The 17,358-nt window shown below is 38.9% G+C and overlaps 1 protein-coding gene across 1 annotated transcript; it reads left to right on the top strand.

The window, feature by feature from the left end:
* The first annotated feature begins 13,671 nt into the window (after nucleotides 1–13,671).
* NPY1R (neuropeptide Y receptor Y1) lies at nucleotides 13,672–15,320 on the top strand. Its single transcript, XM_058550297.1, has 2 exons — nucleotides 13,672–14,515; nucleotides 14,623–15,320. Exons 1-2 carry the CDS (start codon nucleotides 13,817–13,819, stop codon nucleotides 15,073–15,075), a joined length of 1,152 nt encoding a protein of 383 aa, XP_058406280.1. The 5' UTR covers nucleotides 13,672–13,816; the 3' UTR covers nucleotides 15,076–15,320.
* Nucleotides 15,321–17,358: the final 2,038 nt, after the last annotated feature.

Raw genomic sequence — 17,358 nt, 5'->3', positions numbered from 1 at the left:
TTGCGCCACCAGTCCGGCCCCAGTCTTCTTCTATTTTGTATGTGGGATGCTGCCACAGCATGACTTGATGAGCGCTGTGTAGGTTTGCACCTGGGATCTGAATCCTCGAACCCCAGGGCGCCAAAGCAGAGCACATGAACTTAACCCCTATGCCGCGGGGCTGGCCCCTAATTCAGCTTTTAAAAGTATATTATTCAGCAGGTAGAAAAGATATGAGACATTTCCTCTGCTAGACATTATATGCATTTTCAAAGCATAGGTCCGGTATTCAAGCTTACACCTAACAGGGAAACCAGAATCAACACGTAAGAATATCTAAAAATATGAGAAGAATTATCAAGAGGAGTATAGTACTAAGCATACATATGTCTAAAATGTATACATGTATACTTGCATTATGTATATGTATAAAAATAACAATAATCCATCACAGCTTTGTTGAAGACATTTTTTTATTGTTTGAGATGAACAAATGGGCTTGATATGTGATGTTCACAATCTATGTAATCTTCCCTATTTATTGTTCTTCAATTCTTCGACAAAACTTTATTCAGTATCTTATGATATGCCAGATATTATTCTAGGCTCTAAGTTTAAGAAGTGAAAAAAATAGTCACTGCCTTCAGAGTTCACAGTGTAGCTGTCAATCTGTGCAAGTAAATAATTAATTGCAATACAGTGTGATAAATTCTGTGTTAGAAATAAACTTAGAGTGCTGTAGGAATATAAATAAGAATGCAGACTCAGCCTACGCAGGGTTTTGGGGAGATGGAGAGATGGAAGAGAGGGCTTCAGGTAGTTGAGGAGCTACTTGAACTGAAACTTGAGGATATAGTAAAGAGTTAAACCAGCAGTGGAGAGGATGGCAAATAAGTGGAGGAATGGCACGAAGGTGCGAGAGAGTGTAGCATTCAGAGAAGTGCAGATAGTTCAATGTGACTGAAGTGTGTGGGAGGTGGAAGTGGCAGAGGATGATACTGAAAATGTTGGTTAAAAAAACATTGTTTGCACTTTACTTGAAGGATCTGGAGAGCGACTAGATGATTTAAGCTGGGGAAGGATATAACTGGACTGCTGTGAAAGCAGCTGGTGGCAGAGAGACCATTTAGTAGAGAAATAAGTAGAGCTTGGGGGATGTGAAAGAACACACTTGAGAGATATTTAGGGGGTAAAATCAATGGGAATCTGTGACCAAGTCTCGACTGACCAATTGAATTTGAGACCAATCGAATTTGAGAGTGTGAGAGAGGGAAATACTGGGGATGAGTCTTCAGTTCTGGCTTGAGGGATAGAGATGACGTCACTGATTGAGATCAGGGGCACCAGCTGAGAAGCACATCTGCCAAGGAAACCTGAGGGAGTTCTGTACTTGACATAGAGGTGTAGGGTTATGAGCATACAATCATGTAATTGATGGCAGATGGTTTGATTATGTACTAAAAGTGAAAAAAAGAAGAAGGTTAAGAGTGAGATCTCTGGTAAATTTGGGGATTTCAGGGCTGATCAAGGAAGAGACAAGACTACAAAAAGCAGGACACACATGCTTTATTTTGGTGGTCTTGGACCAGGTTGCATGACGGGGACGTCTTTCCCAGCAAGAGAGCTTCCAGAGACAACCGTGTGGAGTTATCACTCAGAAGGGGGATAGGACAAGGGGACTTTCAGGGAAGAAGGAGAAAATAGAGAGTGAGCTTACGTGTCTAGGTGACATAACTCGGCAGCAAGGTGGAGAGAGTTGAGTCAGAGGGCTCCGAAGGGAAGCAGTGGTTTGGTGTCATCTATGGCTACAGGATTTGTCTTATCTATAGTTAGCAGATCATGGGTGCAGTGTCTCAGGATATGTAAAGTAGGTAGGTTCTAAATGGCTAAAAATATATTTGTTTGGACTATATTTAAAGCAATTAGATGTGAGAGAATTTAAGTTTGGTGCTGTCCAGCTTTGGGCTAATAGTCCTAGCCTGCTGTGAAGAAGTAAACAAAATGGGGACCATTTTAGGCTAATATACAGGGGCCATCTCTGGCCCATTTATATAACAGGATCCTAGGGAGAAAAACACCTAAGAAGTAGATGGAGACCGTAGATCCTGGGGGAGAAGACTGAGGAACAGCCAGTTAGGAAAGAGAAAAGCCAAAAGTGTAGAGTTAAGAAAGTCAAAGAAAAAGAAGATTCCCGGAGGAGAGGATGGTCAAGAAAGTCAAATGCAACAGAAAGAATAAATAAAGTCTGAATTGTGTCCACTGGCTTTGGTCATTGGTGTCCTGGGCAGAAACAGTTTCAGGTGGGCCATTTTTGAGGAGCAAAGGAGAGGACAATAAATATACCTTATTCTTGGAGAAGCTAGCCAGGAAAGATAAGTCAGCTAGAGAAGATATGACATGGGAGAGGGAGTCACAATGAGAAAGAGCTGAGCAATTTTGTTTTTGTTTTTATTTTATTGTTGAGCCAAGAAAAGTGAATTATTGAAAAAACAGGTGTTATAGTTATGTTATTGTTACGTAACAAACCTCCCAAAACTTAGTGGAATAAAATAACTCATAGATTTTACGCTCATGGATTGAGTGGATCAGTACATCGGGAGAGCACAATGATGATGGCTTGTCTCTGTCGCATGATGTTTGGGGCATCAGCTGGGAAAACTCGGTGGGCTAGTGTTACGAGAGGTTCGGGGATTCGATTGGAGACGTAAAAGACACTTTCCACTTCAAACAAATGGACTGAAGGTATATTTTATTATATAGAGGATAGTAAAGGTGATAGTCTGCAAACAGATCCAAATAGGTCAAATATTAAGAGGGAAAAAACATCAGCCCGACTGGAAAGGGAAAACACCCACATCGGCTGAAGAGAAATGACACAAATCAACCAGAAAGAGAAACACCAGGTTAACCGAAAAGAGAACACACCAAATCAATTACTTCATATCAAATCAATTACTTCACATCAAATCAGTTACTCACAACATCCACGCCCCACTGCCGGGAGAGCTCTGTCAATCGACGCGGCTGGGCAAGGATCACACGTCCTGGGCAAGGTGTCCCTTCCACAGGTGGAACTCTCACCGGGTCTCAGTTTTCAGCAGTTTTTATACCATCAGTAATTTTCAGAGTAAGCAATTACAGAGTTTGCAGAGCAAGCATTTAGTGTTTCCATGCACAAAATGGTTATCAGTGGCGTACGTGCACTGAGCCCCCTGGCTAACGTCCCAGCCCAGTAGTTGTGTACGTGCATTGTTCTCTTTGGTTATCGTCTCAGCCCGGCACAGATGGCCAGTCCATTCCGGGCCACGACGCTCCAAGAGCCTTGAAATGTTACAACTTGCAACTCTCTCCGTGGGAGAAAGGCCAGTTCCCACCACACAGAAAGCAGCTTTGTATTTCTTTTTTGTGCTGGTGGCTGTAGGTCAATGGAGCGGCCAAACATGGCTGTACTCATGTCAAGACAGCTAGGGTCACTCAAAACCTGGGGGCTGAAACAGCTGGGCTGGGGGATCTATTGCCAAAATGAGGGATATGAAAGTTAGGGAGTAAATGCCCTATGGCTTTTACTCATCTCAGAAGGGAAAAGGAGTCTACTGAGACTGAGGGTATAAGGTAGGAGGCTGGGGGAAATAGCTTCTAAGAGAAGAATTGGAAGCCACACAAGTCCAAGAATTTCTGGATAATATTCAAGGCTCAGCTAAGGTTTCGAATTTGCAGCTGCAAATCTGTTTGGTTGACTTATTTTCACCTACATGCTATGCTAGCGAAGAGTGGTGGCTAAGCAATTTCCTAGGTTGAGAAGAGTCAGATTATATACCACAGCTCATCCTTGGATATTTATCCACTTTCTAAATTTATATGTATCTGGGGAAAGAAAAGCAACAGCTAGACTTTAAACAAAGGAATGAAGAAAGGATACTTAACCTAAGCAAAGTGATACCTGGGAACACTTCATACCACCTCTGCGCCTATTTGTGATATCATGTAGGTGCACATAAGGAATTTTTTTCCTATCTCTGGGAAAAATTGCCCTATCTCGGGAATGTGAAATAGCTGTACATAATGGGGCCGAGTCTGATCTACTGATGTTGGCTACCTGAAGCACTGTGTTGTGAAAGGGTCTAATGCCAAGCCTGAGATTTTGAGGGTGGGGGTGGGGAAAGATGAACAGAGGTATCAGAATGCCAGTGGTGGCATTCATACTTGCCCTTCCGACCAGCTATTCCTATTTCATCCCTTTGAAAGGAAATATGAAAGAAATAGTAATAATTATAATCAAAAACAATAATAGTAACAATCACAAAGCTATTTTTATTATACCATGCAATAAATACATAATGTTACACTTTTATAACATTACACTTTGTGAAATGTCTAAAGGATGTCTGACAATATGAGATCTGTGGGAAAATGTTCAGATATTTACTAAATACTTTTAAGATCCTAGTCTTCTAGGGTCTTCCTCTGACAGTTTCTTTTAATGCCCTAAATTTGTAGCCTTTGTAATCAAATGAAGACTTTCTTGACGTGCATTCCCATTTAAAATGAAGAGCAAATCCACAAATAGTGTTTGGCTTCTTCTACACAAAAAAGATAATTGAATTGTTTGTCTATATAATTGTATACTGGGGCCGGCCCCTTGGTGTAGTGGTTAAGTGAGCGCTCTGCTGCTGGCGGCCCAGGTTCGGATCCCTGGCACGCACCGACGCACCGCTTGTCAGGCCATGCTGTGGCGGCATCCCATATAAAGTGGAGGAAGATGGGCACAGATGTTAGCCTAGGGCCAGTATTCCTCAGCAAAAAGAGGAGGATTGGTATGGATGTTAGCTCAGGGCTGATCTTCCTCACACACACACACACAAAAATTCTATACTAACATTTTAAGTAAATTAATTGTTATTCATTTCTGCTAGTTAATTCTTTCAAAAAGGCAATTGAATAAAGTGACTGTATTGACTATTTACTTGTACTAACCAATTTAGTCAAATTCTTAACCTACTATATTTCATTAGTTCTAAGATGCAGATTTTTTTTTTTTAACATTTTGATACTCTAACTTTGAGATTCATTTACAATTGATTGTATGTCATTACTTTACTGGAGACATTTCTTTTCTTTCTTGATGGTTCATAAAATAATGTCACAACTAACATTCTGTGGCTTTATAGATTCAGAGAAATGCAGTAGGTAAGTGAGAGAAAGAAGGAAAAACTGGTGCATAATTAATTCATAGAATATGAACTGATTCACCATCATGCTTCATAGTAAATTGTACCTCAATGGAATTTCCTCCTTATCAATATCATGTACATTCTAGTCTTCACATGTAGTATATTAATACCTATCAAGATTTTTCTGAATGATAACTTAGGATACTTTACCTGTATCAAGGTCTAATAGCATTTCAGGAGCTTTAACCCTTGCAGCAGAAATTCATCAGGAGACCAATAAAGTAATTACAGTGGATAAATTCCAGTAGCAAGTATAGTGACACACTTTTATCTAGACAATTATTGAATCATGGAATTTAAAGGGCCGGACCACAAAGATGTTCCAATTTTTTGATAAAACTAAGATCTACAGAGATTTAATGAGTAGATCCTATCCCTCTGTTTAAATGACAGAATGAGACTGCTGCCCAAGAGAATATGAGAGTAGGTCATTAATTTAATTCTCCTAGTCATGGTTTATAGGTCAGGCTGTTATGAAATTTTAGAAGGAAATACACAGAATGCAAAAAATTTCTCTATCCTCAGCAAAGATGAGGTTTTATCTAGTTTGGATCCCAAGTAGGAAAGTATGCAACTGTTTGCTTAAGAGTAGAAAAAGAAATTATCTTTATTTAACACATATCTTTTCTTTAACATATGTCTTCTGAGGAATTCAGATTACTCTTTAACACAAATCTTCTGAGGAACTCAGATTACTTTATTAGAAACCTTCTGTAAGATTACATTATAAGAGGATCTTATGTTGTATTTGGTTATTATGCTATGCTTATTTTTTCTAGTTTACACATTGGAATGAGTCCTTAGTAAATAATATTCCTAGAGAATTTTATAATTTGGCTGTTTTTGTTGAACATTTCAAAACTTCTCTTTGTACCATAAAATTTGGCATAGAAAAAAATCTTTGAGACCAATGATCTTTCGAAGATTGGTAATTGATACCAATAGCTCAAGAATGCAGCTTTATAAATTTGCCTTAGGGGAGCACTTTATAAAAATTAATAAGATGACAAAATACAATGGCCACAGTAGTTCAGGCGTTCTTGCAGACATGCCTTTATTAGCATTCTTTGAAAATATGGAAAGGAAAGTATCTAGTGAGTCCAAATTATTTTCTCAAGTCCAAAATATTTACTGATACAGCAAAAATGTTTATGTAAAAATATGTTCTTAGTAAAGAATTAAATTATTTCATTTGTGATTTTGCAGCAGGCTAAAAGTAGCCAATTCCATGATCAAGCCCTTAGGGTTAACTTGCTTCTAAGAACAGAATGTAATTTAAGGGATAGAGTAGACAGAGGGTGAGTAGAAACCTAAATGAGTTATTGCTCTTTAGAAGAACTGAAATACTTAAACTATGCCTTATATTTTCATCACTGGTAAAAAAAAAAAAAAAAAAAGAAAGAAAATATATATGTCATTTTACTCTGTTTAAGCATTAGTGGGATTTTTTAATGTATGATCATATCTATTATAGTACATTTCTTACATGACCATGATATTTTAATTCTTGATCATAATCCCTTTCCAACCATATAAAAATATGTCTAATGACAAATATTTTAGAAAGCTTTCTTGAGGAAAAAATAAATCAGAGATTGTGTCTGTACATCCTTGTCTATGTAAATAAGTGAGCTATGGCTTGTATTGAGCTTTAAATAGTGTTTATTCGGCATAACAACCATAAAATAAAAAAACATTTCTCAACAGTGCAAAGTTCAGGTGATTCTATATGTCTTGGAATTTTGTTTTGTTTTCAGTTTGAAGACAGAGTACAATCACAGTTGTTATGCAATAAAACCTTTATGCGCAGCCTAGGCAGTGTCCTATAGCTTTACTAGGAAGACTTTTTATTTTCTGACAGTTTGATTTGGAAGAAGTTTTATTCATCTACATCAATAAATAATTTGTCAACACAACCTTGACTTTTCAAAGTAGAACAGAACCACGTATGTAAAACATCTGAGATAAGTGTATCAGTAATTAGCCTGAATCACCGGTCCCCATCATGGTTTGGCCACCGTCAATGTCCTCTGTGTACATTCTATTCTTTTCTTCATAACGTTCAGTACTGTAGTAGATTAAGCACCGTGGAAATGGCATTGACTGTTTTTGACCGCCAGGGAAATGCTCGGTTCGTCGTGCTCCCCTAAAAAAAGCAGCTAGGCGCTGGGAACAAATCGGACTCAATGCATTTTCTCAGTGGAAAGAAAGGAGAACTAAAAGGCCAGGCTATCTCATCCGACATTCGCTACTTTGAGTTTTTTAAGGTCTTCTCTTTGTTTACTTTTAAAACGAGGGAAAAAAACTTCTCGGTATTGGCGTGAGAAATATTTGAACGTCACAAGAGAAAGCAAAAAACGTATTAGTGGCATTGTAGCTGTGAATTTCACGTTTCCTCTTCCCATAAATAACAACCCCTTTCAATTCTTGAGTTGGGTTTACGCTCCAGCTTTTCAGCCCGGTATCACTTCGGCCACAAGATGGCACTGACTTGCAAACAAAGGAAGAGACAGTGGCACTGACTTTTTAAAAGCCTTGAAAAATTGCCTAGCCTTCCCGGAGTCAAGGACTGTATGGGGGATGAGAGTGTACTTTCCTCTGCCCCGTGCGTATATGTCTAAGAATATGTGGATATGTTTAGTTGCTTTTCTTTCCAGAATTCCTAGGCAACGCACTCCCGAGGTGTATATCCAAGGTGAGGTGTTTGTGGGGGAGCTTCAGGCGCTACTCGCGAGGCGCCCTCACGTGATCCCGGGATGAGGTGGAGTTAGGCTTTCAGGGGGCGTCTCTTCCTATCTTCATCAATCTTTAGGATTTGAGCAGGAGAAATAACAGCAGATCTTTTCTCCCTCTTCTCCTTCCTTCCATTGCCACCCCTCTAGCTTTAATAAATAGAGGCGAAAAAGACGAATCCGACAGAGGGTAAGTTTCAAGTTTATACCTTTTAAGGGACTTTTGAGAAATCTCTTATTGATGGGGTGAAGGATGAGAGAGGAAGAAAAAGCATGCGAGTACTCGGAATTGGCTCTGGGGAACCGAGGTGGGGTGTGGAGTCAGCCTTTCAGTTTGGTTCCCCGAGCGCGCAGGTCGCAGGATGCTCCAAACGATCTGACAACTCCAGGACTCCTGTCTGAGGGTGTGGGGCTAATGTTGGGAACCGGGAGTTCGCGGCATCAGTACACCTTTCTCTCGGAGGATTTCTGGACGAGATCAGAGTTCTCTCTTCGGGATCTCGAAGGCCGTTGGGGTAGGAAGGTACCCTTAGTTGGTCTTCCCCTCATCTCGCTTATCTTTCGCATTTTTCTGGAGCTGGCTGGAGCCTCTGCCGGGGGCGGCTGCACTGGAGTTTTCGCGGAGGAACTAGCCGTGGGATGGTCTGGGAAGGGTGGGCTTGGAGGGTCGTCCGCCTTCGTCCCCCTCCTGCGGCACGTGTCCGGCGGGGAGCGGGCGGAGGCGTTGGCTCACCCCCGGGGCCGCGGACCCCAGCAGGCGTGGCCCCTCGGGACCCTTGTGGGTTCCCCGCGACGAGGTTGGAATCGAGCCCCGCTCCCCCCCCGCCCCCCCCGCCCCCGTGCTGGGCCCTCCCAGTCTGTCGCTGCGCCCTGGTAGACACCCTGCGCCCTGTCCTCCTATTTCTGAGTTTTAATCATCGAAGTCTTTAGCTCCTTTTAGAACAGAGATGATGGAGCCCGGCTGGGTTGGGAGTTTGGTGACACACTGGAGGAGGAGGTAGCTGAAGAGTGTTCCGTTGGTCCCCAGGTAGACTGGAAGGGGCGAATGTTTTAAGGACTGATGTTGGGCCGAGGAGAGAGAATTGACTCAGTTTGGGCTCTGCTTGTTTTGGGTTGGTTTGGATGTTTTCTGTTTCGCTAGTCTCTCATCATCTCGGGTAGAGACGTTCCCGGATAGATGGGTGGTGAATGTGTGTGTGGGGGGGAGAGGGGGTTGGGAATGGGGAAAATCTGGGGCAGTTTACCTAGTTACACAATATGAAAAAGGTGGGTGCGTAAGCATGCCCCTTTAACACATCCCGTTTCGTTCTTTGGTAATTCCTGGAGCACAGGAAAAACCTAGGAGAGGGAAGAGAGAAGGCATGAGTTTTGACATTCCATTTTCTTCCCTCATTGGTCTCAAATTTGTCTACGAGAAAGCAGAACTTGCTAGGTGGCACACACAGGCAGCGGAAGTGCAGAATACGCCTGGCTCTGCCTGGACAGAAACAGAGAAAGAGCAGCCGTCAGTCCAAGCCTCGAGGCTGCTTCCCTGGTGAAGCAAGAGAGAGCAGAAAGCTCTCCGGCCCAGTTCCCCACCCACGACGAAAGACTGAGTGCTTTTCGGTGGGTGGCTCCTGCTTTATTAGTCCTTCCTTATTGTTTTAAGGCAGCTGTCTGTTGAACAAGCCCTCCTCGGACAGGAAGGAGCAGAGAATTATGTAACTCATGTAGATAAACTAGCAGTAACTTTGGGAGGCTGCGTGTAACAAGGCTGACATTTCTTTTCCGAAACAAGTGAGGTGCACAGCCAGTTCTGAGTAACTGAAAAAATTTACCTGCAGCAGGTTATGACCAGAAAGCTGTATTTTCATGTCGCAACAGCACTAAGAACAGCAAGCAGTGACAGGCCAACATTCTAATTGGAAAGGAGAAGAACATGTGCCTTTGGCCGGGGGCTAATTTGCCAACTAGTGATGCATGTAGTGTCTCTGTTTTGTTTCTAAATGCATAGGACAGCTATATAAATGAGATTTAACAACGTTTAATTTGTGCAGTGTTTTGTAGTTGCATACCTTGTTTTAAAACTATATATTGGAATAGTAAATAGATTATTTTCTTCTGCAAAGATAATGTATGTAAATTCTTTCTCTCTTAATATTGTTATTTTCTGACAGTTCTTTCTTGAAATTATACTGAGGTAGGTTGAAAGTACACATTGTATCCAATGTAGAACTGTTTCACCCAGCTGGAATGATACGTGTCATAGCAGGAGGCTTGCAAACACTTTAAAAAAATAAAGTTTGCATTTTCTGTAGAGCTAAGTTCACTTCTACTTAGCAGAAAACTGCAATTTCTCACAAGGTGTGTTTATCAAATATAATTTCAAAGATATCAGAGTAGAGTTTCAGTATATTACCTAAGTCATCTGCGAGAAAGCTGTCTTTGTAGCCCATACATTGTAATAATTTAATAAATGTTTGCATTAATTGCCATATGTATGGAATTTTGCCAAAGTAAGTCCGTGGGTATAAAATTTCTACTTTTCTTCCTTTCCACTGCAAACACCTGGGTCTGTGCCTCCATTATCTCTCACCTAGATTATTGCACTAGCCTCTTAAGGAATCTCCTTACTTCTCTTTCCTGTCTTAAGTTTGTTGAAAACAGCAGCTAGAGTAATCATTTTCAAACAAGTCTATAACTTCATGCCCTTACCACATACTCTCCAGTGACTCCTCATCTCTCTGAGTTAAAAGTCAGACTGTCCCATGGAATAAGGCCCTACGCAGTCTGTTCTTCCTCTGTTTACCCTTTCCATTTAATTTCCTACTAGTCTTTCCTTTATTTATTCCACTTCTCCTTGCTGTTTAGCACACCAAGTACACTCCAGCCTTAAAGAGTTTATATTTGTTCTTTCCACACGAGATGCCATCCCTGAGATATCTGCATGGCTTCCCCACTTACCACTCTCAGGTCTTACCATGCCATCTTCTCAGGCAGTCAGAGGCCTTCCCTACCACCCAGTAATAAATTGCAACTCCCAATAATCCCAGTTCTCCTTTCTTGCTTTATTATTTTCCATAGCGCTTATTATCACCTGGCATACTATCTCTTTTACTAATTTATTTTTTCTTGTCTTTCTCTGCCCACAAGACAAAACTCAACAAAAAGGTTACTGCTGTCTCCTTTAAAACCGTGCCTGACAGAAAATAAGGGTTCAATAAATATTTATTGAATGATGACTTTTCTTTTAGAAACAATTCCTTTTTTTTTTTTTTTTTTGGCACAAAGTGGAACATTTTCCCCTATGTACCTGACCTAATTAAATGACTATTGTAGTTAAACATCTATTTTGCATGTAAAAGGACTATGATGGAATTGAAATATTGATGTTAAGATGAACTCACCCAAGAACCTACTATTCCAACTGTGCATCTACTATGTCAGTCAACACATTTTTATTCTAAATCTAATATTTGCCAGGTACTATGAAGTATACACAGTACTTAACTTAAAGAGGTTATATTATAATTGAGGGGAGCCAGTCAGGGATTCGAGGGACTAAATAGTGCTTTGAAAATGGGTAGAATTTGTAATGATGATGAGACAGAACACTCAGCAAGAGGAATGGCAGGGGCGAAGATGCAAATGTTAAAACAGGTCAGGCCCATTTGCTGACTGTGAATGAAGAGACTGGCCTGCCTGGAACAGAGCATTCACAATGAGATTATTAGAGCAAGGAGTGAAAGGCAGAAGGAAGGCATAATGTAGAGGTCTTCAAGTGGCAGGCTGAGGAATGTACTCAATAGTTCAGACCACATGTGTCTCATATGGGGATACTTATTCATCTGATGGTACGTGGTGACAGGGATCCATGAGAAGTCATAGGATAAAGAGGATGCACTTTACTATCATGCTAGTTTTACTTTAAATAATAAGGAAAAACTCACAATTAACTAATAAGTAATGTTAAATATCTTGATAGCAACCTGAACGTGAAGTATGATGCAAAGTTTTCTTGAATTAAGTGAGAAATTTCCAAAGAATTTTAAATTATGACTTGCTTCTTCAAGGTTTCTTCTCAGACACTAAGAGACACAGATCATTCTTTCTGCCTTTGGTCTTCTTGAGAGGAAAAGTGTAATTACCACCTAAGTTTAGGACTCATTACAGTTCGTTGCTCGGAGGAGGAGAGAACCATATTTCAAACAATGTTCATACTTGAAATCATTCCACTACTGCTCCTAGTCTTAATACTTTCATTCTTACAATGTTACCAACCTTTCTTTTTATTCATTAGTTTTATAAAGCCAAGTTGTGGTTTTATAATAAAAAACACTCCATATTCTAGAAAGCAAAAACACTCAAGGAAAGGTTCATTGGGGCACCACTTAAAAGGCAAATGCACTTTTTGTTCATTAAATTTCTTATCTCTTTTTCAGTGGAAGAAAATCTGCATGATTTTCCTTATTGTTCTCCCATAAGGAAGAAATAAATGCAATTCTCTTTCTTAACACAGACACAATGGCCTGTTAATTAACATAAGAAATCCCATCTCATATATTTACTTAGTAATGTCTGGGAAATCAGAGATCTTTTAAAAAGGAGCTTTTAATCTCTACAAGGTTATTGTCATTTGTCTTGTTGGTAAGAAAAGATTATTTATACCACAAAATGCTGTGAAAAATTAAAATTACGACTAAAATTTAGAGCCCTGCATTGTATCTGTATACAGTCTAGTGGGGAGGAAAGATACGTACGTGAATAAAACCTTAGAAATCCTTTGAAAGCTTCTGGCATATTAGTAACGTCATAGAATCTTAAAGTTAGAAAAGAGCTTCAGTGTTATCCAATTGAACCTCCTACACAATACAAGAACTCCTGGAAAGTCTTTCAACTAGTAGTTATAACCTTTTGTGTATGGCGCACTTGATAATTTTGCAGGCAGTTCATTCCATTTGATTAAACTTTTGTTCCTCATAATGATGTGAAATTTGTTTTGTTTTGTTTTACTTAATATAATAGGCTTCCCTTGGTCCTACTTCAAACTTGTGTAGTTAGACATAGTATTCTAAGCCCAGTTCCCTAGGCCACAGGCTACCCGTTCAAATATGAGAAGACGTCTATACCGTTCCTAGTACGTCTTTTCTGGATTAAACATCTTCTGTTCCTTCAATAGTACTTCATGTGACAAAGTTTCTCAATGTTTCACTATATTGATCATCTCTTTTCGAATATACTTGTGCTAAATAATGTCTACCTTAAAGAGCAGTTCAGAGTATGCTGGAACTATTACCACAACTTGACCTCTACAGGAATTCTTTCATTTCTATAGTAAAAGGAAGAAATAGGTAAATTTTTTTGTTTTGCTTTGCTTGTTTCATATATTTTTCTTATATTTTAAGCTGTCCATTGTATTTTTTGCTATACATTCATATTCTTACAATGTTTAGGAAATGTGTTGATAGACTTGAACATGTTGAGCATGAAATTTACACACACCTTAATAATTTACAGGCCACTCTGTTTTCCCAAAACTCGCATAAGCAAGCCCAATTAAAAATATTACAAGATTTTTTTTCAAAATGTTTGCACTGTTTCTGCTATTTTAAAAAGATGTTGATACAGATTATATTTTGCTTATTTATTTCAGGGTCTTCACTTTAAATAGTTCTATGAGTCAGAATTCATTTTGACTGCTCTCAATAAAATTAGTAATGCAATTGGTCATTTTCTCTTTACAGATTTTTCAATTCAAGGGAATGAAGAATTCAGAATAACTTTGCTACATGGATTCCAATATGGGGAATAAGAATAAGCTGAATATTTGACCTGCTTTGAAGAAACATACTGTCCATTTGTCTAAAGTAATCTATAACAACCAAACCAATCAAAATGAATGCAACATTATTTTCCCAGGTTGAAAATCATTCAATATACTATAATTTTTCAGAGAAGAATTCCCAGTTTTTGGCTTTTGAAAATGATGATTGTCATCTGCCCTTGGCCATGATATTTACATTAGCTCTTGCTTATGGAGCTGTGATAATCCTTGGGGTCTCTGGAAACCTGGCTTTGATCATAATCATCTTGAAACAAAAGGAGATGAGAAATGTTACCAACATCCTGATTGTGAACCTTTCCTTCTCAGACCTGCTTGTTGCCATCATGTGTCTCCCCTTCACATTCGTCTACACATTAATGGACCACTGGGTTTTTGGTGAGACAATGTGCAAGTTGAATCCTTTTGTGCAATGTGTTTCAATCACTGTATCCATTTTCTCTCTGGTCCTTATTGCTGTGGAACGGCATCAGCTGATAATCAACCCACGAGGGTGGAGGCCAAATAATAGACATGCTTACATAGGTATTGTTGTCATTTGGGTCCTTGCTGTGGCTTCTTCTTTACCGTTCCTGATCTATCAAGTACTGACTGATGAGCCATTCCAAAATCTAACGCTTGATGCATACAAGGACAAATACGTGTGCTTTGATAAATTTCCATCGGACTCTCATAGATTGTCTTACACCACTCTCCTCTTGGTGCTGCAGTATTTTGGCCCACTCTGTTTTATATTTATTTGCTACTTCAAGGTAAGAAACCTTTTTCTATTCTACCATTTCCATTTTTACCTTCTTTCCACAGAATTCCTCATTAAATGAGTTGTTCTATTTGAACTCATTTTTTTTTTCCTCTGTAGATATATATACGCTTAAAAAGAAGAAACAACATGATGGACAAGATGAGAGACAGTAAGTACAGGTCCAGTGAAACCAAAAGAATCAACATCATGCTGCTCTCCATTGTGGTAGCATTTGCAGTCTGCTGGCTGCCTCTCACCATCTTCAACACTGTGTTTGATTGGAATCATCAGATCATTGCTACCTGCAACCATAATCTGTTATTCCTGCTCTGCCATCTCACAGCAATGATATCCACCTGTGTCAACCCTATATTTTATGGATTCCTGAACAAAAATTTTCAGAGAGACTTACAATTCTTCTTTAACTTTTGTGATTTCCGGTCTCGGGATGATGACTATGAGACAATAGCCATGTCTACCATGCACACAGATGTTTCTAAGACTTCTTTAAAGCAAGCAAGCCCAGTCGCATTTGAAAAAATCAACAACGATGATAATGAAAAAATCTGAATCTGCAGTAGCATATGGTCACTGATGACATCTGTTTAGAAACAAGCACAACCTGCAACATGCTTTCATGACCTGTTCTCCCAAGGAATGGGGTTGAAATCATTGAAGAGGGACCAAGATTTTCTTGTCTTGCTTTTTATTGCTTTTGTTATAGCTGTCACGATTACATTTGGAACAAAATGTATGGGCTTTGAAATCTTCTGGTAATAGTTTTGGCCAGACAGCCTCGAAGTGCTCTTTGTAAACTTATGCATATAATATAAAGACTTTTATATTGTATTTATTGGAATGAGATTTCTTTAAAGTATTACTATTAACTGACTTTAGAAGCACTACATCTGTTACTCTCATTAGATTGGGCCATCCTGATTAGATTAGACTGCCAATAGATGGGGCGATCCTGATGTAATGATAGGCATCATTTCAATCTGTTACAGAGGTGACAGCAGGCAAAGGCAGCATTCAGGATGTGGAGCTAAAAGAGGGTCTATGTCTTGTATGCCTACAGTCTGAAGTCACTCAGACGTGATTTGTACTTTTTTTAAAAATTTTAACACAGGATTTAATTTGCTCCTAATTGATTATCACTTAAAATAAAAATGCATTAAAAAATACTACTCAGCTGTGAATAACACAGGGAATTGGGCCACCCACAAGAATTAAGTGGCAAAGCAGTTTCCTAACTTCAAAATTATTTTGGTACCCGACAACCAAAGGATTTCAGAGTAATTAGCTTAATAAATAAATTATTATTGCTGCAAATAGTTGAATTATAGTCCCTTGAATTGATAGTCAAGAGGGTTTCCATTTTTCATGGACTGTTCAGTGTTTGTCAAGCTTTGTGGTGTAATATACATGTAATTCAAAAGGCATTTCCAGCTTGCAATATATAAAAACACAAAGTGTATTTTCCATACATCAGTGCCTATATAGTAACTTTTTTTAACTTTCAGTGTTGGTCTTTCAAAGAAGGACACCAAGGTACAATGCTAAAAGAATGTTCACCCTGGCTAGCAGGGATAAATACCTGAAAACTGAGAACACTTCATATAGCCCATGTTAACTTGTATAAACTGTGTGCCTTGTGGAGTCTTGTAAGTAATGCACTCTATAGAGCACTGAGTAGTTGTGTCACGTTAATATATTTAATTTCATGTATCCTGTAATCATGATTGAGCCTCAGAATCATTTGGAGAAAAGATATCTTAAAGAACAAGACATATCTTTGATGTATTATACAGTCAAAGTATTAAATGTGTTTGATTTTAGAAGAGCAGACATTTTCTTTATTAAAATTGTTTTTGCTTTTTCTGAGGAGTCTCTTTCGTGTCTCTCTTCAGCTTCATGTTTTTATTTTGTCCCATGTCTTCCCTCCCATGATGTTCCCACAGAATCCTATGTCTACTTGCTAATGAAACATTTTCTACTCTGTGGTACAACCATGGATGGCCCAGTCTCCGTCCTTTGTTCTATAAGCTTCTTGAAGGCAGGGACTGTTTTACATGATTCTGTGTCCCCACTGCATTTGCACAGTGCCAGGTACTTAGAAGCTTTTCAAAAAATATTTCTAAAACAAATCAATGAATAAATAATGACCAAATTTCCTTTCTTCTCATTTATGATCATATTGACTTCACATCCTGAAATTTTCTTGGGCTCCTCCTCCTAAGTTCATCTTTACCAAAGAGGTGTTTTCTCTTTTATTATGTTTTTTTCCCTTCTCAGCTAAGCAAAAATGACATTGTAGATTTTAGAAACTTGCATGATTAGTTTTGTAAGTCAAACAAATACCAATTTTTTTACATTGAATATAGTATGAATTCAAATTAGAGCTTAAGAATGACTTTTTGTTAACCGAACAAAGAAAAAACATTCTAAAACCAACTTTTAATATATATTGGAAAATGTCATCATCTGTCCTTACCAAAACCTGGAATTTTAAACTACCTGATGTTTTTCTGCTTTGGGGCACTACTGGGAAATTTTGTCTTTCTCTACTTAGGTGCTATGGAAACAAATTGCCACTTGAGAACAGCTTTACTACGTAGGTGCTTTTTGTCAGCGCATTTGCTGAGGTGGCCATTTCTAGGATTCTCATTCAGCTGTGTAGGCTGCTGATTCTTTAGCTTTAAATAAATAATGAACTGAATATCAAATTCTTCTCTTTTATCCAAAGATGTTGATGAACTAATGCTAGTAAAGTCTAGGGTCAACAACAGATCCATTCTGATTAAAGAAGAAAAACATTTATGTTAAATGCAAACTTTGGAAGTACTACGTTTT

Source organism: Diceros bicornis, chromosome 11 (genome assembly GCF_020826845.1).
Source record: "Diceros bicornis minor isolate mBicDic1 chromosome 11, mDicBic1.mat.cur, whole genome shotgun sequence".
NCBI lineage: Eukaryota > Metazoa > Chordata > Mammalia > Perissodactyla > Rhinocerotidae > Diceros > Diceros bicornis.
This window is presented reverse-complemented; position numbering and strand designations above follow the sequence as displayed.

Coding starts and splice junctions, on each gene's coding strand:
- NPY1R (XM_058550297.1), top strand. CDS start 13,817: ATGAATGCAACATTATTTTCCCAGGTTGAAAATCATTCAATATACTAT. Junction 14,516..14,622: donor TATTTATTTGCTACTTCAAG/GTAAGAAACCTT, acceptor TTTCCTCTGTAG/ATATATATACGCTTAAAAAG.